General features: G+C 40.5%; 2 protein-coding genes and 1 pseudogene across 3 annotated transcripts; 2 read left to right on the top strand and 1 right to left on the bottom strand.

The window, feature by feature from the left end:
- Positions 1 to 734: 734 nt before the first annotated feature.
- On the top strand, positions 735 to 18,383 carry LOC111346006 (uncharacterized). Its single transcript, XM_088731681.1, is given in 18 exon segments — positions 735 to 1,087; positions 1,426 to 1,500; positions 8,765 to 8,801; positions 10,279 to 10,386; positions 10,880 to 10,973; positions 11,523 to 11,651; positions 12,109 to 12,234; positions 12,362 to 12,408; positions 13,069 to 13,145; positions 13,528 to 13,597; positions 14,186 to 14,300; positions 14,767 to 14,817; positions 15,080 to 15,146; positions 16,236 to 16,348; positions 16,586 to 16,672; positions 16,764 to 16,952; positions 17,263 to 17,470; positions 18,182 to 18,383. Coding segments are annotated over 18 exon segments (1,914 nt in total). The 5' UTR covers positions 735 to 965; the 3' UTR covers positions 18,381 to 18,383.
- Positions 3,328 to 7,835, bottom strand: LOC148725990 (uncharacterized; annotated as a pseudogene). The gene is made up of 5 exons (XR_015991166.1): positions 7,734 to 7,835; positions 7,206 to 7,288; positions 6,372 to 6,427; positions 3,970 to 5,872; positions 3,328 to 3,764 (listed from the first exon to the last, which is right to left on the bottom strand). The product of XR_015991166.1 is annotated as an uncharacterized LOC148725990 (transcript).
- A 5,740-nt stretch (positions 18,384 to 24,123) lies between the features above and the next one.
- LOC148725991 (uncharacterized) lies at positions 24,124 to 25,798 on the top strand. Its single transcript, XM_088729335.1, has one exon. The coding sequence runs from the start codon at positions 24,207 to 24,209 to the stop codon at positions 24,777 to 24,779; it is 573 nt and encodes a 190-aa protein (XP_088585461.1). The 5' UTR covers positions 24,124 to 24,206; the 3' UTR covers positions 24,780 to 25,798.
- The last annotated feature ends 1,040 nt before the right edge of the window (positions 25,799 to 26,838 follow it).

Raw genomic sequence — 26,838 nt, forward strand, 5'->3', positions numbered from 1 at the left:
TTTCCTGTATACATGGTATACAGGGTACACTTGGGTGTACATGAATATACTTGGGTATACATGAATTTATTAAAAACTGGATCATTGGATAATGCAACTCAAGACTTTTTATTGGCTTGGCCATTATGGTATATCAGCCAATATACCATGATCTACAAATATGGTAAGCGTACGCGTCAGCTTAAAATCAAAAGGGAGATAAAAAATCCAGTTTCTTCTTACAAAATAATAATTTCATGGGGGCGTTTTTGATAAAACAATTATTCCACTCGCGCGTGTTGGATATGAGATGATTAAAGCCAACGAGGCGCGTAGCGCCTCGTTGGCTATTTATCATCTCAAATGCAACGCGCGCTCGTGGAATAATTGTTAAATACAGGGTGTACAGGGTACACAAGGTAGACAGGGTATACGAAGTATACAAGGATATACATGATATACATGGGTACAAAGTGTATAATGGGTACACAGGGTACACAGGGTACACAGGTTACACAGGGTACACAGGGTACACAGGGTACACAGGGTACACAGGGTACACAGGGTACACAGGGTACACAGGGTACACATGGGTACACAGGGTAGACAGGGTACACAGGGTACACATGGGTACACAGGGTACACATGGGTACACAGGGTACACATGGGTACACAGGGTACACAGGATACACAGGGAGAATGGGTAACAGGGAGTCTATACGGAGACTGGGTAACAGGGAGTCAAAATGGAGACTGCCATGAATTACTTGCCATAAAAGACGGTTGTTTTCGAAAGTGTTAGTGTTGAACTCAGAGGAAAATATTAAGCTAAAATCAACGCCACTCATCATCGAACGAGTTTAGCTTTCGTGTCTCACAGAAAAGGAAGTTCTCTATTTCCCAGTTGTGGGAACATAACGATTGAACACTTGAAAACTTCGATAAAAGCAAAATAATTATTCTTAGGCCAAGAGAGGGAGACAAACATGGCAGGTGGTGCCAATGAAACGCGTGTTTTGCTTGCAACTTCTTACGATCGCTACGGCTTTGCAGTGTATGATCCAGGTTCAGAATTTGCAGCTGATGACTGTAGAATCCACGAATATAGGTGAGATGGTGGTCATTTCTCACGGTATTGTTGCGCGTTTAAGATAGATCTGCCCTCGAGGTCAGCTCGCTCACAAAAATTTTTCTGTAGACTAGCCATACCGGACGGGGCTGCTTTGTTTAAACAAAACGCCCGATATAAAATCAAACAATGCGTTATTACTTTGTCGTAAACATTGTTGCTTCGCATTCACGTATTAAAAAGTATAGTTAAATTTCTCTAATCCAAAGCTGGTTCTCATTGTGATCTCCAGTTGAAGAATTGAGACCATTCCCTAGTGCTTTTAGAGAAAGTTCCTTTAACTTTCGACCAAATGTTTCTTCCATTTTTTCAACTAGAGAACTTTCAGATGCCAAAAGGTCCAGAGTTATACAATTTTGGGAAAAGATGCTGGAAAACTGGGAGGAAAATCGGTAGTTACTAAAAGTTGGAATCACCTGAAACCACCTGAAACCACCTGAAACCATCTGAAACCATCTGAAACCATCTGAAACCACCAATGAAACCACCGGAAACCATCTGAAATTACCTGAAAATTACATGAAAGCACGCAGACATGAACGCAGACCGCAGACCGCAAACCGCAGACCGCAAACCGCACACCTCGAATACCCACGCCTCGAAAAAGGTTTACACAGTGTGTAATTACGAGATTTATCTCTCTGCCCTTTGTTATCAAACGAGATCACGGAATGCGTAAGCGAAACTGCTATGTAAACATTGGAGTTGAATTCTTATTGAAGATATCGCAGTTACGACCCTCCACTGTCGAGCCGTACCAGTCTTGCATAGGTTATGTGTGTGCCTTTTGAGTCAGTCGACGTATGCGCAGTCAGTTTTCCTTTGTGTATACAGTGGGTAATTACCAGATTTATCTTTCTTTTGTCATTGATGTTATCAGACGAGATCTCGGAATATCTGTTTTCACGTTAACGTACTTTTGCTATATGAAATCATTTTTGGTACAATCGTACAAAGCAACTCAGGTGTCTCGTTAACACAGACCTCAAAAACGCAGAACGCAGACCGCACAGCTCGAAAAACGTGTACCCAGTGTGTAATTACAAGATTTATCTCTCTTCCCTTTGTTATCAAACGAGATCTTGGAATGCGTCATGAAACTGAGACTAATTTCATTGTCAGTGACAGTGAGATAACAGATAAAAATAGACGTAAAGTAGAGTAAATTAGCAATGCAGAAGCTTTGCGTCATGCTGAAAATTAAGATACCGATTTGCGATAATGGTTATACAGTGCTGTACGACATTTTATCATTTAAAACGTTCAAATTTTTGATAAAGCAGTCGAGCCTTTGATGGCTGTTACACAAGATCAAATTGTGAATTGTTTGGACTACCTTTGTTGGGATTGTCATTATTTGGGCTTCCTGTCTTCCTCTTTAGTAAGCGACTATCTTCCATAAGCGACCACTTTCTCCTGACCCGAGGTGGTCGCTTACGAGAGAGTTAACTGTATTTATAAATTTGAACTATGTCCGTTTTAGTTTGTTAAGTTTGATGACGTTTTAGGTTATTTCGAGTTGTTTTGTCGATTTCAGATGGATTTACGTGGGTTTAGATGGCTTCTTAGGTGGTTTCAGGTGATTTCCTTTGTGGTTTTAGATTGTTTCAGGTGGTTTCAGGCGGCATGTTGATATTGTCACGCAAGTGCTTTGTCAAGAAATAAATTCGCATATTCCCGTGCAACTCCCAGCCATTTGTAGAGCTAATAGAGTGTGTTTTCAACAAAAACAATAGATTGTTTTGTCACTCTGTACTCGCTTTGGATATTTTTCTGTGCCTTAAATGTCTTGCACAAAATTACAAAGACAGGGGCTAAGACCGAAATATTCCAAATAAATTATTTAGGCTATATTTCTCGATGGCTAACTACACGTTGTTAAATGCAATTACTACATATTAAATATCAGTGATTACAACTTTAATCCAAAAAATTATACATGTATCATGTGTTATTAAACAAATCATAGTTACATATGTATCAAATAAAAAATCACAAAAGTGTCATAAAAATAATAGAGCCGGAGCACCAACTCCTTTTAACAGATAGGGCAAAATAATTATTTATCTTATCTTTGGGCCAATCACTACGTTTTCGTAATAAAAAGTGATATACCTTAACAACATCATAATTATCATCACTAATTTGCAAGGCATGTATGCCGTGTGTACAAGGTCTATCATGACATAAAAACTACTTTGATTTACATAGAACTGGAACAAAAACTGCATGAGCAACTGTATTGAGTGCACCGTGATCGTATTAGCTAATTTTCGACATGAAGACCTTTGGCTTGAAGCATTGCTTTTCCGCCATCTGGAAGAAACTGAAGAATGCGTGACGGTACAGTAATGGCGGAAAATTCAAATTTCTGGTCGTATTCTTTCAAACACTTCGTTAGAAAATGAAAGTACACATTTCCGGTATATCTCACAACCTTTCCAGACTTATCGGTCCGCTCACGGACTCCCACACTTTTGACCAACACTATGTCAGCCTGATTGAAGGACACTCTACACTGCTCACAACGTTGTACGGCCCTTGGACACAGCTTATTGTCATCCCTGCTAACCAATTCATACTACTTCCCTGAAATTCTATCTGGGTCAAGAAAATTCACAGCAGCATTCTTGTTGTTGGAAGTACTTTTCTGAACCTAGACAAAGACAGAACATTTAAATTATGAGGAATTGCTTTGGCAGCTCTAAGCACGTCTGCGTCTCATCCCATTCACTCATTTTCCCTGTCTAACAAACACTTATATCAATTAAATTAAAACAGAGAAAGGAAAAGAAAAGACCAGACGATAAAAGGAAATGAACAACAGTAAAATATTAAAAAATAATGAAATATGAGGTTACCTCCCATTGTTGGTTATCCGTAGTTTTTCTTATTCGTACCGGAGTGACAGTTTTGGGCTGTGCGCCAGATTGGGTAGTTGGCTTGGCGCTGGAATATGCATGTGAGGCAGTAGTGTCCACTCTATCGGCGAACACCTCTGGTTCGGGAAGGTTGGCCCTTCTAACTTTGTGACTGGGTAAACTTTTTAGCCCAGCAGAGCTTGGTCTTTTGTACATGTTGAAGGATTTAGGCAGAAAATTCCTAAATGCAATCAGATGCTGTGACTGTCGTTCCGGCCCCCACTTGTTCCAGGTAACGGGATCGATCTTAAACTGGTCGTAGCCAGGAGCAAGGCGGTATTTTCCCATTCCCCTTAGGGCCCTCTCTTCTTCGACATAAAATTCGTTGGTCCACTTCTCCAGCGTAGAAGAAACTTCGGCGACCTCTTTTGGTACTTCGTCCTCTCGGAGACGCTTTTTCTGGAGCTTATGCTTAAGTTCAAGGCCGTTAGTATAAAACCTTCCGTCCAAGCCCAGATCTTCTCGGGCGGAGTGAATTAAACAGCTTTTGAACTGTTCTGACCTGTGTTTGATGAACAAGGAGTGAAACCCTGGCGCTAAGGTTTCCCAAATAGGTCTCAGACTTTGAAGTTTGGCGTCAAAGTCTTCTTCGTCGTCTGAATCTGCAAGGCCATCTTGCTGAAGAATATCTTGCTGACAGCCATAAATATCGGTCAGGATACGTTTCTGTGTCTTTTCGTTAGCCCCAATTGACTTCAGATGGTGTAGGTCGCGTTCTTTAATATGCTGCGTGCACCACACATTCTTTGCATCTTGGAAAACATCTGTCATTCCCCTGGCGATGGCTTTATCGAGATCGTGACCAATTTTTTGTATGCCTGACAATTCTGGTTTCTGTATCAGCAGTTCGCCAGCAAATCTGCGATAGGTCTCACGGTTTTTTCGAAAGTGCCAGAAACTTGGGCCGGGAAATTCTGGGTGTTTATTGGCATTTCTTTCGTTGATAAGACCTTCATGCTGAAACGAAGTGTCTGTAAGCCACAGCCCGTCAACGAGCTCGAAGGTGGTATCCACATGGAGTATGCTGTTACCAAGAACACAGAAACGATAAATGTCATTCATCACGTGACTTGGTACATTTACAGATGTATATTGCTCTTTCGTGAAAGTAACGCTGTTAAGTCTGGGAACTTTATGTAGACCAGCTATCAAACTTTCCGCTTCACTGTACTCTGTTGCCGTGCTTGTATCACCAGACGATTTGTCATGGTACCGCCTGTTTGCGATCATTTTTGGGTCAGAGATAGTTTGACTAACAGTATCGGTATTCCTGTCAGCCATTTCACTGTATATTCTGTCGGTGGACATCCCTTTATCTAGTAGGTTGTCGATGGTATTGAAAACCTCTGGGTCCTTACAGAAGTAACTTGAAGATGTGGGCTTCTTTGCGTTCCCATGTCGTTGAGTTACAAACTCCTTTTCTCCCTCTGTCCACTTGTAAATAACGAGGTAGTAAGGTTTTAACTCTTTCTCTTTGATTCCCTTCACAGTAGCAATTGTTCGAGTGAATGTTGGGTTCCATTTACTTGCTCTATAGAATCTTGTAAGCTCGAAAACTTCAGTATCTGGTACGTAATCCCGTCGGTATCCTTTGGCTGTCTTAACGTTGGCATAGTAGGTTCTATTTTCATTGTGGACTATACGTGATCCATCGGCATTGTACTGAAACAACCTCTTCGCGTTTCCTTTTGATATGTAGGCACCATTATCATCTGCTTCTGCTGATGATATTGGTATCTCACGCATGTCCAGTGTAAAAATTTTGTCTTCTCTAATAGCAGATGGTTTATGTTTTAAAATGAGCTCTTCGGGACTTTCCAGTAAGATATTGAGGATTGTAGAACTGAAAAAAAAAGTTTATTGAATAAATAAACAAATCACACGGTTGCGCGATTTTATGTTTGATTGGTAAAAACAATATATAAGGGGCGAGTGCAGTGTAATTCATATCTTCAAGCCAAACTGAGGCAAAATTAAGTAGAAACATAAGAAATTGGCAGGAAATTGTTTGAAGACACGCAGGTACATCGGGCTGGATGTGACGTGGAACATAACTTTGCATAACTTCACTAGTACAAATATGGAAAATAGGAGTGTTTCTGTTTCAGGTAAAACACTGTTATCCATATAATAAATAATTATTAGGTAACTGCACAGATTGCTTGGAACATTTTTTGGTGTCTGTACTTCACATGTACCGAAACAATGGTTTTCCGTGAAAGCCAATAATATGCAAATTAGCATATTAAGAGAGTATTTCCGAAAACCCAATATTTGTTTAAAAAAGTGACATCAAATTGATCTTAACAATCATATTGGAAAGCCTAATTGTGAGTTCTTACCTTTCTTCGCCGTTATTCCCTCTAGCTTTCGAGACATTGTTTTCTGAATCTTCAATCTGCAGATAATAATATATGAAAATATGTTAAAATACGATATATTTGCAATTGATTCCATCACATCATTGACAAATGTGCATATATTTGATATGGGGTTATTTTTCCCTGTTATGGTTTACTTTTTAAACTTGCGCCGCAAAACCAATTGACCAAGGGCAATTAAGTGAAACGAAAAGCGAAATGATAAATGTGTAAAATAAGAGGAAAGCGAAAATGGAAAGAAGACTTTTTTCAAGTTTGGTTATCAAATTTTGAAGCAAACTTTCAGCAAAAGAGGTAATATCAGACGGAAGAGCTCAAAGAAAGAAATAGCAAACACACTTTAAAAAATATTGAGTTTTTTTATATGTAATACGGTAATCTTTTCTTGTCTTTCTTCAAAAACTGTTTGCAGCTAAACCTTTACGTGACAGATTCCCGTACCACTTCTCGCACAAAAATATGATCTGAATATATCGGGCTCATTATATTCTCGTGGTTATTACGCAACAAACGCTGTTTGTGCTTAGGATTTTTAATTCTAACCTTCTTGACGCGTTCTAGTGTATTTTCTCAGCTCGTGATTCAATCTTGTTAGTTCCCGCGAAAGCATGAAGTGACCAATCGTAACCCCGACGACAGATAGAAAGAGAGTCATTGTTTACACAACTTCAAAGCTTTTTATCTCGGTTCGAGTTTAAATCGCGTACAACACAACACCATAAAACTGTGTCATTATCGAGTAATACTTAGCGTACGAATACAATTTACACCAAACATTTAGCCGAAAATACTTACCTTAGGCACTTTCTGCGGCGGAGCAACTGTTACATTTTCTTTACTAGTACTGCAATCATCATCGGAATCAATACATATTATTTCTGAAAAAAAGTTCAAATTGTCACTTATAAAAATTACTGACACAGGACAGAGTTTTATTTAGCACCTACTCTACTGCACCCACAGCTCGAATAAAAATATTTTGCCTGGATGGCAGGGTCCAGGAAAGGTTATTTTATTTTCAGGCAATCTGCTATGTGAAGTATGTACACTATCAGCTATAGAATTGTTACTTTTTTATTTAGTTATTTGGAAAGGATTTACTAATGTAGATTCTATTTAGAACTGTACTCTAGCCATGTTACTTTGGTGTTTCTGACTGAGATAGGGATCGACCTCCATTGACAATGCTACTTAACACATGTTGAACGCCGGCTTAAACAAAACCCGTGCATCATCAGCTATTTACTTTGATATTCTAAAGTATTCGGACAACAAAATATTTTAGGTTAGCACTACAATACTAAGTTCAACTTGATGATTTACCTTCAGGATCTTCCCAGCTCAAGTGCTTTCTAGAAGCTGCCATAAGTTCTTTAGGCCCGGGGCACACAAAGTACTACCGTGAAGAAATGCAATACTTTTAGATGATCAATGACACGTACGTGTGATATCGTACAAAGCAATATTCTCTCAGGTGTTTCGTTAACACAGACCTCGAAAACGCAGACCGCAGACCGCAAACCGCACACCTCGAATACCCACGCCTCGAAAAAGGTCTACACAGTGTGTAATTACCAGATTTATCTCTCCTCCATTTGTTATCAAACGAGATCACGGAATGCGTAAGCGAAACTGCTATGTAAACATTGGAGTTGAATTCTTATTGAAGATATCGCAGTTACGACCCTCCACTGTCGAGCCGTACCAGTCTTGCTTAGGTTATGTTACGACCCTCCACTGTCGAGCCGTACCAGTCTTGCATAGGTTATGTGTGCGCCTTTTGAGTCAGTCGACGTGTGCGCAATCAGTTTTCCTTTGTGTATACAGTGTGTAATTACCAGATTTATCTATCTCTCTTTTGTCATTGATGTTATCAGACAAGATCTCGGAATATCTGTTTTCACGTTAAAGTACTTCTATTATATGAAATCATTTTTGGTACAATCGTACAAAGCAACTCAGGTGTCTCGTTAACACAGACCTCAAAAACGCAGAACGCAACGCAGACCGCAGACCGCGCAGCTCGAAAAACGTGTACACAGTGTGTAATTACAAGATTTATCTCTCTTCCCTTCGCTATCAAACGAGATCTTGGAATGCGTCGCGAAACTGAAACTATTTTCATTGTCAGTGACAGTGGGATAACAGATAAAAATAGACGTAAAGTAGAGTAAATTAGCAATGCAGAAGCTTTGCGTCATGCTGAAAATTAAGATACCGATTTGCGATAATGTTTAATTCACGTGGGTTTAGATGGCTTCTTGGGTGGTTTCAGGTAATTTCAGATGGTTTCCATGGGGGTTGCAGATGGTTTCAGGTGGTTTCAGGTGGTTTCAGGTGATTCCAACTTTTAGTAACTACGAGGAAAATCAACTCTTTTCTCCTAAACGGGTGAGCAAAAAAGATGTGTCAAGACATTCATGAATGAAAGCAATATTAAATTTTTTGGAAGCGACACATGGCTGCTGTCTCAGTTTAGATGTTGATCAACAAGTGGAAAATAGTGATATCAACTTCAAATAGATTCTAGGTTGCCATGCGCCTGTTCAATACTAGCTAGATCACAGATAATGTGAAAATGTGGTAAGAACGAAAAAGTGGCACACAAGATACAGCTGAGTGTGTCACTGATATACTTATCACATTTTGATATCTTCTATAATCTATCTTGACAACATAGAATCTATTTCTTTTATACAATAACAAATCAAAAAATTGTTTATGGTGATGACATCTATACATCTGTCCTCCATTAAATAAGACCAAAATGTGTGAGTATTTCAACTTATTACATAAAAACTATTGTGAAAGTGTTTGGAATTTAGGAATTTAATTTGTTCGCCACAGAAATGGCAGGAGAAAGGAACAGAGCTTTCATCCCAATTGACACCTAACCCCTTTGTGCCCACCATCCCACCCCGGGGAGGACATCCACCACACAGTAATCTTGTGTGTGGGAAATTAACGTCTCTTACCCCTAACCCTGCAGGAGATGGGACCTACGGTTTTATTTGTCCTTATCCGAGAAGACTAGAATATCTATCCATTTCTTGATATTATAGAAAGGTAGCAAATTATCCTCAGTTATTTTAAGACCATGAGTATTGGTCCGGCCAGGGCTCAAACCCTCGACCTCCTGCGCAACACAATCCAGTGCTCTAACCAATTGAGCTAACCAGTCTTGAATAAACAAGTGTCGTTATAAATTGTTTATTTAATGACTATTGCACATAAATCATGAGGTTATAAAAAACAAGTGATTTCTTAGGAAATGTGAGTGAACTGGTAATCTTCCCTCTGTTGGTTGACATTTGGTCCACTATCGTACAACCATTGACAGGTATATCAATCCAACATCAACTATTCATTAATCTGACCTCACCCTATAATTTGTTCCCACAATCTAGCAGTATTTCTAAGTAAACTAAGGACAGTCAGTCCCTAATTGAGGTACCTTGTACATACTGTAGCTATAGCTGCAATATGGTTCTTTGACTAAGGGATTCCTACATGTTCATGATCATAATCTTATTACAAGACTCGGGCAGTCAGAGGGCCAATAACTAAAATCAACCAATCAAAATGCTCTATCGCCGGTCAATATTCTCTCAGTATTGGACGGGCACTCCCGAATGGTCCTGAATGATACCGCACTTGTGTCCCTTTGAACTTCAGTCGCATAATAAATCTGTTATAAACCAAGCTTGCTCGGGACCGTACTGGAAGAATATCGGCCCTCGGTCTTTATTGTACGGGCCTCGCTGCGCTCAGTCCGTACTGTCAAGACCTCAGGCCGATATTCTCCCAGTACAGCCCTCGCACTTGGTTAATAAGATATATATACTGTGAAGCATCTCCACATACACAGGTGCGGCGCTTCATTAAGCAAAGTATACCTGATGACATGAGAGGAAAGATTTGGAACAAAATGGTTGGAAGCCAAGCGATCAAGGCTATCTCCTTATTTGATTACCAGGTAATCACAAGGACAGTTATTATCAGTATTTCATTGACCTGACAATGCTAGTATAACTCATGATACTGTGAAAATGTCGCAGTTCTCGTCTATCATGAAAAGTTTAACTTAAAGTTTCCAAGTTGAGCATTTGAACATTTTGAACATTTATTTAAAGGAAGTTTTTTATAAGGGTCAAACCTGGAAAACCACAACTTCCGCTGAAACGTTTGTAAAAGCCAATGTTCAACAGCTTTATATTTATACTACTTCTTCTCCAGCATTTGTAGCCTTTGTTAATTCCTCTACATTGTTATGCATGCAAATTTTGTTTCTTTCTGGGCTAACTATATTTTCCTAAACTAATTTTTATAGTTTTTCTCAAGTGGGAGGTACAGGTTTACATATAATTTTACGATGCACAAAACCTAACCTGTAGGCATTGAGCCTAAGAAACTTGAAAGTACCTGTTTGGTTTAGTTACTAGACTTAATTTCATGCATTTATTTCTTAGGCCTGCCTAGCAGAGATACGCCAACTTCTTGTTGACCTGGGAGTCAGTGAATATGGAGTGGCAAACTGTATTTGAAGATTGGGACATATTGTTGGTGAGATTAAGATAAGCATTTCAATCTGATCTTACCTTCGTAATGTATAATGCTTTCAAGTGTGATTTCTATCTTCCCTTTAGTATAATCCATGCCATGGAATGATAAATTGTAAAGAGCCTCTTTAAAAAGGCTCCTCCTTGATTTCTACTGGTTTTTATAGTTGACCTGACACCTCAATTCCAAGCCAACCAACTCAGCTGTACATGTATTCCAAAATGGTGACAACTTTCTACTCTTAAATGTTTGCGATAATAAGCTGTCTTAAATACCCAACGGCAGCTTCAGGTTTTCAAACAGTTTAGCTTGGAAGAAAACAATCTAAGAGCCATTAACATGTGGCATGGATACAGAAGAATAAATTATTTTATAATATGCAAAAGTCAAGGATTTTCTTTTCATTCCAATTGTTAGATAGTTGTTAAACTCATTATTCCTTATTTCTGCTTGAATGGCAAGAACTCTTTCCTACAAACTCTTTTGTTATGGAGTCAGATCAATGTACTTGTACTTGTACATGTACCTGTACGTTGTATTTCTGATTTGTAGGATCACTGGCTGATGGCAACAAGGAAAATCTAATAGATAACCCCAATACAGTCATCATGACAAGGGAGTGGAAAAGGAATCTTCATATTAAACAGATCTCAGTTTTTAGACAAATCATGTTGGACGTAGGTAAATGTAACAGTTTGTAATCTTTACTTAATATGCTGTATACCACTTGAAGTTTAATTGTACCTCTCTAGTAACTGGAAATGAAACTTGACTTCTTTGACAGGATATGAGTTAAATATACCTGTACTAATGTGTGTGTTTTTGTCTGCCTCATGCGAAGCCCAAATTAAAGAATCACAAAATTCCTTCCACATGTACTGTGCTTTGTCACATCCATGTTTCCCCTCACAAACAAAATGATAAATCTAGATACATGTAACAGCACAAGTATTGTACTGTTACTATTTACAAAAAAAGTGAAAATACATTCTGATTGATGATTACAGAAAAGTTTGGTTCAAATAGTGGATGGTGCATTGTATTAGGCACTATAATTACTTACCAGTCTAATTGTAATAAATTGAATTATACTGATGTGCTATTCATGAATGGATTGGGTGTGTTATTATCAATTTAGACAGATCTTTCCCCAGCCATAAGATGTTCATAGAGGGGACACGTGAAGGAAAAGAAGGAAGAGCCACACTCTTTAGAGTTGTGGCAGTCTATGCAATGTATAATCCCCAAGTGTCATATTGCCAAGGTAAACCTTGATACCTGACACTCAAGCTTCGAGTCTTGATCCTTGATTCTCAATAACTACTTTTTTTACCCACTTAATATTTAGTTTTTAAGAAACATTTTCCTATTTTTCCTACTTATTTTCACAGGCATGTCCTACAATGCAGGAATGCTTCTCATGAACATGAGCGAGGAGGTAGGTTGATCCGATGTTTGACTCTTCTCTCAATTATTAGACTCCTTTCAATAATTATTCAACAAGTGCAAACAGGGTATTAGAGAACACTAAGGGGTGCATTGAAAGTTATGTTGGATTATATTTTAAAAATAAATATGCTATAAACCAAGGGTTTCATTGATCTAGTATGTAAAATAGGATGGTCCATTCCACATCTTACATCTGAATGGAGCATGCACTCTTGAATGTGTTTGTCACTGAATAACTTTGCCCTAAAATAAAGACAATTTGAAAAAAATGACAAATTAATTTTTTATTTTATGATTAAGAAACAACAGAATTTTTTTTGTCAGAATTCAAATTGTTTGGAATTTAAAAAACAGCACTTCAGGGCTTGCTTTCACACTATAATTAATTTATTCAAACGCTCAACCTTTTTCGCAATACGAAGGCTGTGGTCTAGCAGTGTCTGGCGGCCCCTGGCGCCTTACTTTTGCTCTTGGGTGACTCAGGAATTTTAGTTTTTTCCTACAAAGCATATGCTGGGCACCCTAGATTTCACATTTTCAGAGCACTGGGCTCCATTCAATTTTTCGTAGAGCACAGCATTGAATACAGTGACAAAATTGACTCTCCAACAATGTTTTAAAAGTATCTACATACATCCTCTTCCTGTAGGATTCCTTTTGGTGTTTGGTGTCCATGTTTGAGAGACCAAAGTACTTAGCTGGCTATTTCAATGATTCACTTGGCAAGTGAGTTCCCTGACAGTAACACAATGAGAAAGCTTTGTAATTGACCATATTGTCCTGTTCCTTTTTCAACGAACTATGCTTTATTGCACTCTGTGATTCAACCAATTTATCTGATATAATGATTAAAACTTCTTTCCTTTTTTGAAAACAAGTTTCCTCGCCAACTCCTTTTCTTTTGTTTTACTTGAGTTCCCAGTGGCTGATTCTATTTAACACTTTTTAGCATTGCACTTTTAATCTGAGAAATAATTCTAAAAGATCGTATAACAAAATAATGTAAGAAAAGCAGATTGTGTGGTGTAACTAGCTTCCCTGCAGATACGAACTACATATCAATTTATTGTCACAAGATATAACAGTCTGACATTCATTACTTCTACAGGATACAAAGACATGCATCAGTTTTTGAAAAACTAATGCAACAGAGACGTCCCAAGCTATACAAACACCTGGTAGAGTCCTTTTTGATGTTTTTCTGGTTGCTTAGTTGTACACTTTCATTTCTGCCTTCTTGAGGTTGGGAGTGATAAAACTGGTCTTTGCTATATTGTGATGAAGTTGTGCCACAATAGTTTTGAATACTAGGTTCATAATTGATTCTTATCAGCTTGGTATCAGGCCCCTTCATTTGAGTGTATCATGAGCATTTCTATCACACTAAACAGACAGGTCAGCAATCTCCCGGGGTGTTTGACCAATTAGAAGAAAACCTGACAATCAAAGTAGTTACATTGATGAATTGAAATTTTAAGAAAGGAAGGGGAGGTTAAAAAAATTTATCATCAGTGTTATTTGTGAGAAGCATGACATTGTAATGTGCATGTTGCTACAGTGGCCCAATATCTAAAAAAGGTATTGTTTCAAGGCCATCTTTTTTCAAAATTTGGTAAGCTTTAAAGTATAATTGTAAAAATCCACAGGTTTTGACATTCATAGCTTTCTTCTTTGGAGAAAAGCAGAGCAGTGCAGTGCACATAATTTTATTAAGACTTCTTTTTTAGCAAGAATTACATGTAGTGATGTTAAAATCTGAATCTTAGGAGGTGCAAGGTGTGTCACCACTCATGTACCTGACCCCATGGTTTATGGCCCTATTTACATCTCTTCCATGCTGGGATGCTGTGCTCACCATTTGGGATTTACTTCTCTCAGAAGGTAATGAGCTGTGGTTGTGATAAATGAGGTTTTCTTTGTGAGTAACCGTATGCACCGTAACATCAGTTTCATCCATATTCTCCATACTGTTCTCTTTAAATGTACTTTTCCTAAAGTGCTGACGAGGGCAAAATTATTTGCACGATCAAGAGCTTCTTTAGTTGGTGGTAATCTCTTTATTCTTATGACCTTAAAGTGATTCAGGGGTAATAATTATTGTAACCAGAATATAAATGCTAGTCACGCTTAAAGGTTGAACTGTTAAAAAAAAAGAGAGGGTTTTTTTTTAATACTTTGCCTCCATTGCATACAATCATTACTTATAGGCTGATTTTATCCTTTGTTCAAATTTTTCAATTATAGACAAAAATAAAAGTTAAACTAGACACAAGTGAAGAACAATATTTACACAACAAGAAGTGTGCAAAGTTTCGTATAGATTGATTTTTGCTCATCTCAATTTCAGGCCTGTCTATTACCTTCCAAGTTGCCCTTGCACTTCTGGATATTTTATCAGGTTTGATATTTTGTTTGATTCTTGATATTGTTTTTGGTGTAGCGGTTATAAGTAGTTAAGAATTACATCCATTAGCTGTACAATGAAGAAGTTGTTTGATCCATGGTGCTGTGCAATGTGTCAAATAGAGACCCCATGTCTTTTTTCTCCACTTTTTTAACCACCCTGGAGAATGCAAAGACACTGCTTGTGTATGACTTAAGTAGCACTTGTTCTTTTTGACACTGGTAGTCACAAATGTTATTATTCTTTGGTGTTGCAGTCGAGATCCTTCCTTTGACAGAAATAGCTCAAGTGCTGCCAATATTGCTGCATCCTCCGGCAAGTTTGTAAGTCATTTTAACTTTATTGAATGGTAAACAAATGCTCTCTTCTCATGAGTAATGCAGTTGAACTTTGTTACAAGAGAGATGGCTGTCTCGGGGAAGTGACAGTAAAGTATGATTAAGTCTGTACTCAAGCAAAGTGACCCAATCAGTCGGAGCTTATCCCTGTTTCCATGTAATGTGAAGTGACTAAGGTTGTTACCACTTCCCTCTTGATGGGATGCCATTCCATCATAAGGTTAAAGATGCATTTTATCACTTTTCAGGGTCCATCATTTATACTCCTAGCTGGAGAGAGGCATTGAGGCATTGCCTAACGGCACAATGCATTGAGGCATTGCCTAACAGCACAATGCATTGAGGCATTGCCTAACAGCACAATGCATTGAGCATTGCCTAACAGCACAATGCATTGAGGCATTGCCTAACAGCACAATGCATTGAGTCATTGAATAAAGACTGATAGTTTCGAAAGAAACTGTTTGGGGCTGCGTCGGTGGGAGTAACGAAATAATTGATATATCCAAATTATTGCATCGAGGCATTGCCTAACAGCACAATGCATTGAAGCATTGCCTAACAGCACAATGCATTGAGGCATTGCGTAACAGCACAATGCATTAAGGCATTCCCTAACAGCACAATGCAATGACCTGAACCCAAACTTCTCAGCTGAGAGTCCAGCTCACCTACTACTAGGCAATTGCACCTCCTAGACATAGATATGCATGAACCAATGAAAAGACACCAGAAATGAATGCTTAGATGAAGAGTGTTAACAAAACAAAACAGTCTTTGGTATTAAGTGAAAAAGAGCTTTAAAGAATTGTCTGCATGAACAAGCTGTCTGGCATCTTTATTCATCGTTTGACCATTTAATCCTTAGAGGCAACTAGCATCTAATCTCTCCTTACATACAAGAGTCTAGGAAGTGATACTGACTAAAGAGCTTTGTGATCATCAAACAAATTCTCCATGTAGGTACCATAGTAAATGTTTGCATGAATGTGTGGAGAATATATCATTTATGTAAGTGTAAAGGGTTCATTAGCTCTGGATGAGGGGTTGAGTCCCGTTTTATGGCCTCCTCAGGATCACTCGTGAAAAGCTAGTTGCAGCAATTTGGAAAGTGAAACCAATTCTGAGGTGGGAAATTGACTCAATTCAAGCCATACTAGATGAAGAAAAGGCTGGTTGTAAAGGTAGTGTGTTCATTTTCCTTGTTGTGTACCTTTAAAAATGTAAGAGTTTCCAGCAATCTTATTGGCTGAGTGACTCCTTTTGCCTGACATCAATTTGTCCCAATTTTTCCCAATTGTAAAATTGGGAAAGGAAGTTTGATTTTGTCACGAGTCCTCTGTTTTGCATCTGGTTTTACCTCACGAAGGAATGATTTGCATTAGGCGGATTTATTGATACACTTTCATTCCTTGACTTGACAGCAAAGAGTAACAAGAGAAATTTGCACAATCACAATGAGGACAGAAACAGGAAAAGACAACGAACCCTAAGCAACCAAACCTCTCAAGGTAGATAAACAAAAGGCATTTAGAAAATGAGGAAAAGAATTGTTTCTAAATGTATCATATTTTCATGTTTGCTGTTTTCCGTTTCATGTAGCACCAGCTGAACCGTCCTTTTTCCAGCGCTTTAATGGACTTTTTTCTTCGAACGACGAATCAGAGGCCAAATTTACAACTGACATCAAGATGATTAAATTTTCTGTGGTCAGCGGGCAGAATCCAAGTATACTGACGCCCTCCTTATGCTGTTCAGCGGTAGGAGCCCTAAAGGCACAGCACGGGAGAGGTTTGTGTCATCGGCACTCGATAAACTGCCCCATGTCACGAAATAGCGTGTGAATCCGTAGCAAATCTATAGTGCCAAGTTACACTTGGCAGTGCTTTTAAAACAGTTAAAAGTGTTGACATCAAACCCAAGAACAAGGGTTTTTTTCGAACCTCAAGAGGACAACTAAAGCAGAAGGTCGCATACATTTTTCTTCTCTATCCCTGCAGAGAGTAATGTCACAGTCACGCACCCATTCCTGCCAAGAATTCATAATTACAGTCAACTTTTTTTTGTAATCACATGTAATATCCCTTTCTTGTTCTTGTAGCAGGCGGTCTTAAAAAGCCTGTAGGCCATTACAAACGTCATGATCGTTACAATAAGGTATCCCGCAGAAGATCAAATAACGGGAAAGATGTACTGAGAAGACGTCACGTGGTCTGCTATGGAAGTTTGGGGAGTCCTGTGAGGAGAAGTCCATGCTTGGCGGGACAACGAACCCCTGTGGGGACAGTGGTGAGTAGACAGCAATAAAAGTGGAGGATAATGTGAATTATTAAAAACTGGATCATTGGATAATGCAATTCAAGACTTTTTATTGGCTTAGCCATTATGGTATATCAGCCAATATACCATAATCTACAATTATGGTAAGCGTACGCGCCAGCTTAAAATCAAAAGGGAGCTAAAAAATCCATTTTCTTCTTACAAAATAATTTCTTGGGGGCGTTTTTAATAAAACAATTATTCCACTCGCGCTTGTTGGATATGAGATGATTATAGCCAACGAGGCGCGTATCTATCACCTCATATCCAACGCGCGCTCGTGGAATAATTGTTAATTAGAAGGGCGCATTGTTAACACTTTTTAAAATTCCAAGATGTGATTGATAATTAAATTCTCCCTAAAACATTCGCAAAATTATTTAGCAAACATCTTTATCCACAAAGACTTGAGATATCACTATTGCCAATGAAAGCAAAAAAGGAAAAACCGCTCTGAGTACATCTAGTGCGCGTAATTGTGAAAGACATGTACAGGTTTAGCTATACACTGTGAGTTGTTCTTTTTCGATAGTCATTGAAAGCACCTGTTTTGGTTAGCCGGAAATCTATTGTTGTGATCGGGATTCCATCGGGAATCACATTTTTAATAAAAACATTTTAAACATTTTAATAAATTTTTCCTAATCTTTTAGCCTTGTATATATAATACCTAAGTTGGATGGAGCTTCAGGACAATTCAGTCGAGCTTAGAGAATACCGCAATCAAACTTGAGAAAAAGAAAATCCCTCTCATTTTGTAGGTTAAAACCCATCTGTCGACATTCCCCGTCAACTTTTGAATCATCTCCAAAGCCAGTGCTGTCACCTGAACTCTTGATGTCTCCGGATGTGGAAATGACTTCTTTAGAATTTAAGGAGAAGAGACTGGACTTTACGTAGCGATTTATGGACTTGGTGATAAGTGGAGTTGCTCCAGAGAAGTCAAGATTGGGAGTGGATCATTACAAGTTTGTTGATTATGAGTACAAGGAGTGATTATATGGCACGTATGATGAACTAATTAAAGAGCTGCTTAAGTTTAAGTGCATTGTAAGCTTCGTTCTGTCGATCTTTGATTCCCCTAGTGGGAAATTTAGGCTTCCCCCATCTGTTATCGCTCTAAAAATTTCAGAGCAGGTCGAACGCTGTTTTTAGCTGCGAAGAAGTCTTGACAAAAACTGAAAACATTTCGTTATTTTCAACTGTCTTGAAGTTGCTCTGGGATTCGTTGGTTTTGATTTGTGGTTGGTTTGGAAAACTTACGCTCGCTACCTTCCCGAGCAATCAGAATCACACTAAAGCTTGCTGCGACTAAATCACGCACGTTTTCCTGCGCTTCTGGTCATTTACATTGAGTTCTCATTGGCTCCCTCGAGTGTCTGCCTCCTCCCGATTGGCTGTGACGATTGCTATGAGTTTAGCTTCATAACACACAACAACGAAACGCGCTCAGTTGGTTCAATTGTTAATCCTGGAGTCGTCATACATAATTACGATTAAATAGTTTAAAACGAAGAGAACTTTTAAATACATAAAGAACTTTTTTAAATGCTGCTTTTAATGGTTGTTACCTTCCAGATTGAGTTACAGGAATGTCATAACGTGACACATTAGTTCCTACTGGTTTCCCAACTTTTCTCGCTTTTTCCTGTTCATTGATCTCAGTTGCGAGATCCCTGGGATTCCATCCCGTGCAGGACTCACCCCTTCATTGGCACATGTGCCTTTAACGCAGGTGGGACTGACTCTCACGCATGCCACTCCGGCGTCCGTGATTTCTCGGAGTTCCGCGTCTATCTCCGACCTCCCTTGCGTCTAGTGAACCTGGGATTCCATTTTGGCCGTGTTGTCATGCGTTTCCTAGAGGTGGCATGCGTGCGTTCAGAGCCCTGTCCTTCATTCGCACATGTGCCTTTACCGCAGGTGGGACTAACTCTCACGCATGGCACTCCGGCGTCCATGATTTCCCGGAGTTGCGCCTCTATTCCCGAACGGCCTTGGATCTAGTGAACCTGGGATTCCATTTTGGTTGCGTTGTCATGCGTTTCCTAGACGTGGCATGCGTGCTCACCCCTTTATTGGCACATGTGCCTTTAACGCAGGTGGGACTGACTCTCACGCACGCCACTCCGGCGTCCGTGATTTCCCGGAGTTACACCTCTATTCCCGACCTCCCTTGGGTCTAGTAAAACTGGGATTCCATTTTGGCCGCGTTGTCATGCGTCTCCTAGACGTGGCATGCGTGCGTGCAGGGCTCACCTCTTCATTGGCACATGTGCATTTAACGAAGGTGGGACTGCCTCTCACGCATGCCACTCCGGCGTCCGTGATTTTCCGGAGTTGCGCCTCTATTTCCTACCTCCCTTGGGTCTAGTCAACCTGGGATTCCATTTTGGCCGCATTGTCATGCCTTCCCTAGAAGCGGGACGCGTGCGTGCAGGACTCACCCTTTCATTCGCACATGTGGCTAATAGTGTGGTGGGACTGACTCTCACGCATGCCACTCCGGCGTCCGTGATTTCCCGGAGTTGCACCTCTATTCCCGAACTCCCTTGGGTCTAGTGAACCTGGGATTCTATTTTGGCCGTGTTGTCATGCGTTTCCTAGACGTGGCATGCGTGCGTGCAGGGCTCGCCCCTTAATTGGCACATGTGCCTTTAACGCAGGTGGGACTGACTCTCACGCATGCTACTCCAGCAGCCGTGATTTCCCGGAGTTGCACCTCTATTCCCGAACTCCCTTGCGTCTAGTGAACCTGGGATTCCATTTTGGTTGCGTTGTCATGCATTTCCTAGACGTGGCATGCATGCGTGCAGGGCTCACCCCTTTATTGGCACATGTGCCTTTAACGCAGGTGGGACTGACTCTCACGCATGCCACTCCGGCGTCCGTGATTCCCCGGAGTTACACCTCTATTCCCGACCTCCCTTGGGTCTAGTAAAACTGGGATTCCATTTTGGCCGCGTTGTCATGCGTTTCCTAGACGTGGCATGCGTGCGTGCAGGGCTCACCCCTTATTGGCACATGTGCCTTTAACGCGGGTGGGACTGCCTCTCACGCATCCCACTCCGGCGTCCATGATTTCCCAGAGTTGCGCCTCTATTCCCTACCTCCCTTGGGTCTAGTGAACCTGGGATTCCATTTTGGCCGCGTTGTCATGCCTCTCCTAGAAGCAGGACGCGTGCGTGCAGGGCTCACCCTTTCATTCGCACATGTGGCTAATAGTGCGGTGAGGCTGACTCTCACGCATGCCACTGCGGCGTCCGTGATTTCCCGGAGTTGCACCTCTAGTCCCGAACTCCCTTTGGTCTAGTGAACCTGGGTTTCTATTTTGGCCACGTTGTCATGCGTTTCTTAGACGTGGCATGCGTGCGTGCAGGGCTCTCTCCTTAATTAGCACATGTGCCTTTAACGCAGGTGGGACTGACTCTCACGCATGCTACTCCAGCGTCCGTGATTTCCCGGAGTTGCACCTCTATTCCTGGTAGTGCCATGCGTGAGTACAAGGCTCACCCCCTTATTTTGCACATGTGCCTCATAGTGCACTGCCTCTCACTCTCACGGATGCCACTCCGGCGCTCGTGATTTCCCGGAGTTGCGCGTCTATTCCTCAACTCCTCTGGGTCTAGTGAGCCTGGGATTCCATTTTGGCCTCATTGTTATGCGTTTCGTGAAAGTGGCATGCGTGAGTACAAGGCTCACTACCTTCTTTGGCACAGCCTGTCACTCTCACGCATGTCACTCCAGCACCCGTGATTTGCCGGAGTTGCGCGTCTATTCCCCAACTCCCCTGGATCTTGTGAACCTGGCGTTCTTTTTTGGCCGTGTTGTGATGCGTTTCCTGGAAGTGCCATGCGTGAGTACAAGGCTCACCCTCTTCTTTCGCACATGTGCCTCATAGTGCACTGCCTCTCACTCTCACGCATGCCACTCCGGCGCCCGTTATTTCTCGGAGTTGCGCGTCTATTCCCCAACTCCCCTGGGTCTAGTAAACCTGGGATTCCATTTCGGCCGCGTTGTCATGCGTTTCCTGGAAGTGGCATGCGTGAGTGCAACGCTCACCCCCTGTTTCGCACGTGTGCCTTATAGTAAGGGGTACACACTCTCACGCATGCCACTCCGGCGGTCTTGATTTCCCGAAGTTGCGCGTGTATTCTCGAGGTTCATTGGGTCTAGTGAACCTGGGATTCCATTTTGGCCGCGTTCTCATGCGTTTCGTGGAAGTGGCATGCGTGAGTGCAACGCTAATCCCTTTTTTCGCACTTGTGCCTTATAGTGCGGCGGTACGCACTCTTGCGCATGCCACCTTGGCGCCCCTGATATCCCGGAGTTGCGCGTCTTTTCCCAAAGTCCTTTGGGTCTAGTGAACCTGCGATTCCATTTTGGCCGTGTTGTCATGCGTTTCGTGGGAGTGGCATGCATGAGTGCAACGCTCACTCCTTGTTTCGCACATGTGCCTCATACTGCGGTAGGACGCACTCTCACGCTTGCTACTCCGGCGCCCCTGATTTCCCGGAGTTGGCGTGTATTCCTGAGGTCCCTTGGGTCTAGTGAACCTGGGATTCCATTTTGGCCGCGTTGTCATGCGTTTCGTGGAAGTGGCATGCGTGAGTACAACGCTCACTCCCTGTTTCGCATACGTGCCATGTGCTTCATAGTGCACAGGCTCTCACTCTCACGCATGCCTTTCCGGTGTCCCTGATTTCCCCGAGTTGCGCGTCTATTCCCGAGTTCCCTTGGGTTTAGTGAGTCTGGGATTCCATTTTGGCCGCGTTGTCATGCGTTTCGTGGAAGTGGCATGCGTGAGTACAAGGCTCAGCCCCTTTTTTGGCACAGTCTCTCGCTCTCACGTATGCCACTCCGGCGCATGTGATTTCCCGGAGTTGCGCGTCTATTCCCCAACTCCCCTGGGTCTTGTGAACCTGGGATTCCATTTTGGCTGCGTTGTCATGCGTTTCCTGGAAGTGCCATGCGTGAGTACGAGGCTCACTCCCTTCTTTCGCACATGTGCCCCATAGTGCACTGCTTCTCGCTCTCACGGATGCCACTCTGGCGCCCGTGATTTCCCGGAGTTGCGCGTCTATTCCCTAGGTCCCTTGGGGCTAGTGAACCTGACAAACATTTCACACACATACTTTTACGATCTCATTAATTAGTAACTTTTCTTGCTGTATGCATACAGTTCTTATTATATTAGTTCAGAGACTGTATTTTTGTACAGACTAATGACTGCCTAACTGATATTTTTCCTCATTTTCAGTACTTGCCAACTTCAATGTTCAATGAAATATGTGAAAATCAATCTCACAGTCTTCATAAACTACTTCCAAGCAAATACCAACCTGGCTACTATATGAGAGAACAAAGAATATTGTTTTATTCGTGCGAGGTCTAAAACTGAAAGGTGCAAGAATAGTTTTCTTTTAAGTTACGTATATTGTAAGTGATAGTTAGATATTATTTTGTTTCTTACTTTACATGGGAATTCGATTCACGTTTGTGAATTTGTCATTCTGTAACATTTTTTAACTATTAAATTAACCAATTAGTTGTAATTTAGTAAGTTAGAAATTTTGCATTTGTAAACCTCATCGCAATTCAGCTCTTGGCTGCAAGTTTTTTTAAGGTGAATAAACTATCTATCTATCTCTCTTCATATTGTATTGATATCTCATTTATCACTTTCACGGGTTCATTACGAATCAACTTAACGGCCTGCTCTCAGTTGGCTTGTTAGCTCAATTGGTTAGAGCGCTGCACTAGTATCGCAGAGGTCAGTGGTTCAAGTCCCGTACAGGCCTGATTTTTTTTTTTTTTTTTTTCAGGTCTGAATTTCGCTATTACTTAAATAGCGCTATCTACTGCGAGGATCGTGCATCATACGTATCAAATACCGCAGTTCAAAATATATGATTTTCATATATTTATTCTATCTCATTTATCACTTTCACGGGTTCATTACGAATCAACTTAACGGCCTGCTCTCAGTTGGCTTGTTAGCTCAATTGGTTAGAGCGCTGCACTAGTATCGCAGAGGTCAGTGGTTCGAGTCCCGTACAGGCCTGATTTTTTTCAGGTCTGAATTTCGCTATTACTTAAATAGCGCTATCTACTGCGAGGATCGTGCATCATACGTATCAAATACCGCAGTTCAAAATATATGATTTTCATATATTTATTCTATCTCATTTATCACTTTCACGGGTTCATTACGAATCAACTTAACGGCCTGCTCTCAGTTGGCTTGTTAGCTCAATTGGTTAGAGCGCTGCACTAGTATCGCAGAGGTCAGTGGTTCGAGTCCCGTACAGGCCTGATTTTTTTCAGGTCTGAATTTCGCTATTACTTAAATAGCGCTATCTACTGCGAGGATCGTGCATCATACGTATCAAATACCGCAGTTCAAAATATATGATTTTCATATATTTATTCTATCTCATTTATCACTTTCACGGGTTCATTACGAATCAACTTAACGGCCTGCTCTCAGTTGGCTTGTTAGCTCAATTGGTTAGAGCGCTGCACTAGTATCGCAGAGGTCAGTGGTTCGAGTCCCGTACAGGCCTGATTTTTTTCAGGTCTGAATTTCGCTATTACTTAAATAGCGCTATCTACTGCGAGGATCGTGCATCATACGTGTATTGATATTGTAAGGAGAACTTCTGTCTTGATAACTCCTGGGAGTTTAGGGTGACTTTCACTGCCGAGGCTAAGATAAACTTTTCAATGTTATGCTCTATACAGGTTGGCAAGGGTTTAAGATACATACCCCACGTGAAGCCATGTGTTAAGAAATACTCCAATACACTGAAAGTGATCAGCATCATACTATTAACCATGATTCCCTGGCTGAAGGTCAGTCAAGCAAGTGCACAAAGAGCTTTCACTGGGATCTCTGTTGGAAGCCTTTTCGCTGTTGTTGGATGGGGCCTGGCAGTGCACCTTCTCTTTATCATCATCGTCATTTTTCCATGTTTTCTTTTGAAACTGGAAAAACCTGTTCTCAAGTCAGTTGTGATAATGGCCACTAAAAAATCCCTGGCAGTTGTTGTAACAATAGCTGGTTTTCTTCCATTTACACAAGCTGAACAAGGTTTGCTAAGCTTGCCACTGATTTTAATTCATCTTGGAATTCTTGTGGCTGATTCAGTGTGGGCATCTTGGTGGATTTCATGGGATGCCAAGAAAGAAAAAGAGAAAGCTGACCCTGGAGATGTGACTACCAATCTAGCATCTGATAATGAGCTTGATGATTTGTCCTGTAAAGAAAATCCACAGTTACATGTTTCATCTGTTTAATGGCATAACTGAAATAGCTCTGAGTTGAAATTATGACTCTTATAAGGCCAGTCAAGTTTGGCATTAAATTCCAGACTGATATATATTGACATCATTAGGAAGAGATATCATGAATCAATTAGGAGTGTTACTACTCCCCCTCGGATGGGAAGCTAGTCCATCACAATATTGCCTCCCTCCCCCCCTCCCCCCACCAGCCTTTCATGAGACTATGCTGGTACTCATTTACACTCCTGGGCAGAGATAGACACTGTGAGAGTGAAGTGTTTTGCCCAAGATAACAGCAAATTGACTCGGCCAGGTCTCGAAACCCAAACTACTCAATCTGGAGTCCACTAACATATAGTCCAGCATGTCCCGCACACCTTAACTCTCAAGGTGATTTTTTAGCCTCTGCTCTACATGTAGCTGCTGTACATTTCCATGTGAGTTTGTATTAAGAGGTTGGTGTTAGATCAAGATGATAATTTTTAACTGATACATTTGAGTAGTCTCTTTACCTGGACAATGTAGGGATAATTATCTCAGCGAGGAATTACATGTTAATTGCTTTTGGTAGTTAAAGGGTTAACAAGGAGTTTAAATGATCATTTTTTTTTGTTATTATTATTTTTAGTAATCTATTGTTGGGCAATGTCTATGAGTGTGTCTCTTTTGTGTCGAGCGAAAGAAGCCTTTTTTAGAAATTAATCATTTATTTTCCATTCAACTTTGCCTTCCATTTCATCACAGCATGTGCAAAGTAAAGAGTTCCATGTCAAAATTTAGGAGAATTTCATATCAGAACAAATAATTATTCACTTTATTTATCAATAATAGTTATGACTCTAAAAAAATACTTTGACATCTATTATGACCTTACTTTATTGCAGTCTTCAAAGTATATTTATTTATTATAGAGAGCAATGCAATAATGCGCTTTCAATTTACAATTTTTGGTTGTGATTATAAAATTCTCTATTCTAATGATAAAACATGTCAGATCAATCTCGTTAATAAAGATAAATAATTCAAACTTATTATTATCATGATATTATCAATATGTAGTAATAAATTAATGGCAGCATCACAACCATGCATAATGGATGTAATTGTATCTAATCAATTTATTAAATTTTGGGGAGGTTTGGTGATTTTTTTGAATTTATATTTGTAATTTTGCATGTTACATGTATGTTGAGAATTGATCTGGTTTAAAAGACAAGGGAATGGAACCCAATTCAATGTTTTTCTAATGTCCATGTTGACTGTAGATCTGGAAATTGAATGCATACATGGTGTGAAACAGGTATACCAACTTTACAAAGTCCAATTTAGGGGACTGTTTTCTTGTCAGTTAACAACCCAAACTTTGTAATTGGATGCATGATTTTCCATTTTTGTACATCATTTGTCAAACCATTATCAGGTGAACTATTACAGTTTGTAAAACCAAGAGAACGTAAAAAAGATGCCACATGTTTTGCAATCCCAAGACAAGCAGACAACCCAGTTGAGCGAATGCCACCCACTGTGATCCATGCTTTATCTGGTTGACACTCGATGCAGTAGTCTTCAAACTCTGTTGCAGGCCGCAGACCTGCCTACGTCCCAATCACAGAATGTTCTTTGAGTGATGGAAGAATGCTCTTTGCTTGTTTAATTAAGGTGTCAATAACTGTCCTGTCAATCTCTGCATTGCAATGATCTGCTTGGTCTTCTGCTGTGGGCCCAACTTTTATGTTACCATAGACTGTTGAAAAAACAAGAACCCCTTTAGTTTTTGTTGTAGGTACAGGAACTACAATTGAGTTCAAAAGTTTGCCTGCAGACTTGTCAAACCGCATACTCTCCTTTCCGAGGTTTGATGGTAAATGGACTTAGTCTGTGTATTGTTTCTAGCGCATCACCATATAAACCAGCACAACTGACTACAACTGAAGCCATGATTGGACCTTTAGATGTTGACAGCTGCCAATCCCTTCCTTGCCTTTTCCGCCGATCACGTGACAGTTGTTTGAGTAGTTGCGTTCTGTGCCAGAGCTAAGCTGGCCAACGTGACGGAAATTCTCCATGGATC

This window comes from Stylophora pistillata, chromosome 8 (genome assembly GCF_964205215.1).
Source record: "Stylophora pistillata chromosome 8, jaStyPist1.2, whole genome shotgun sequence".
Taxonomy (NCBI): Eukaryota; Metazoa; Cnidaria; class Anthozoa; order Scleractinia; family Pocilloporidae; genus Stylophora; species Stylophora pistillata.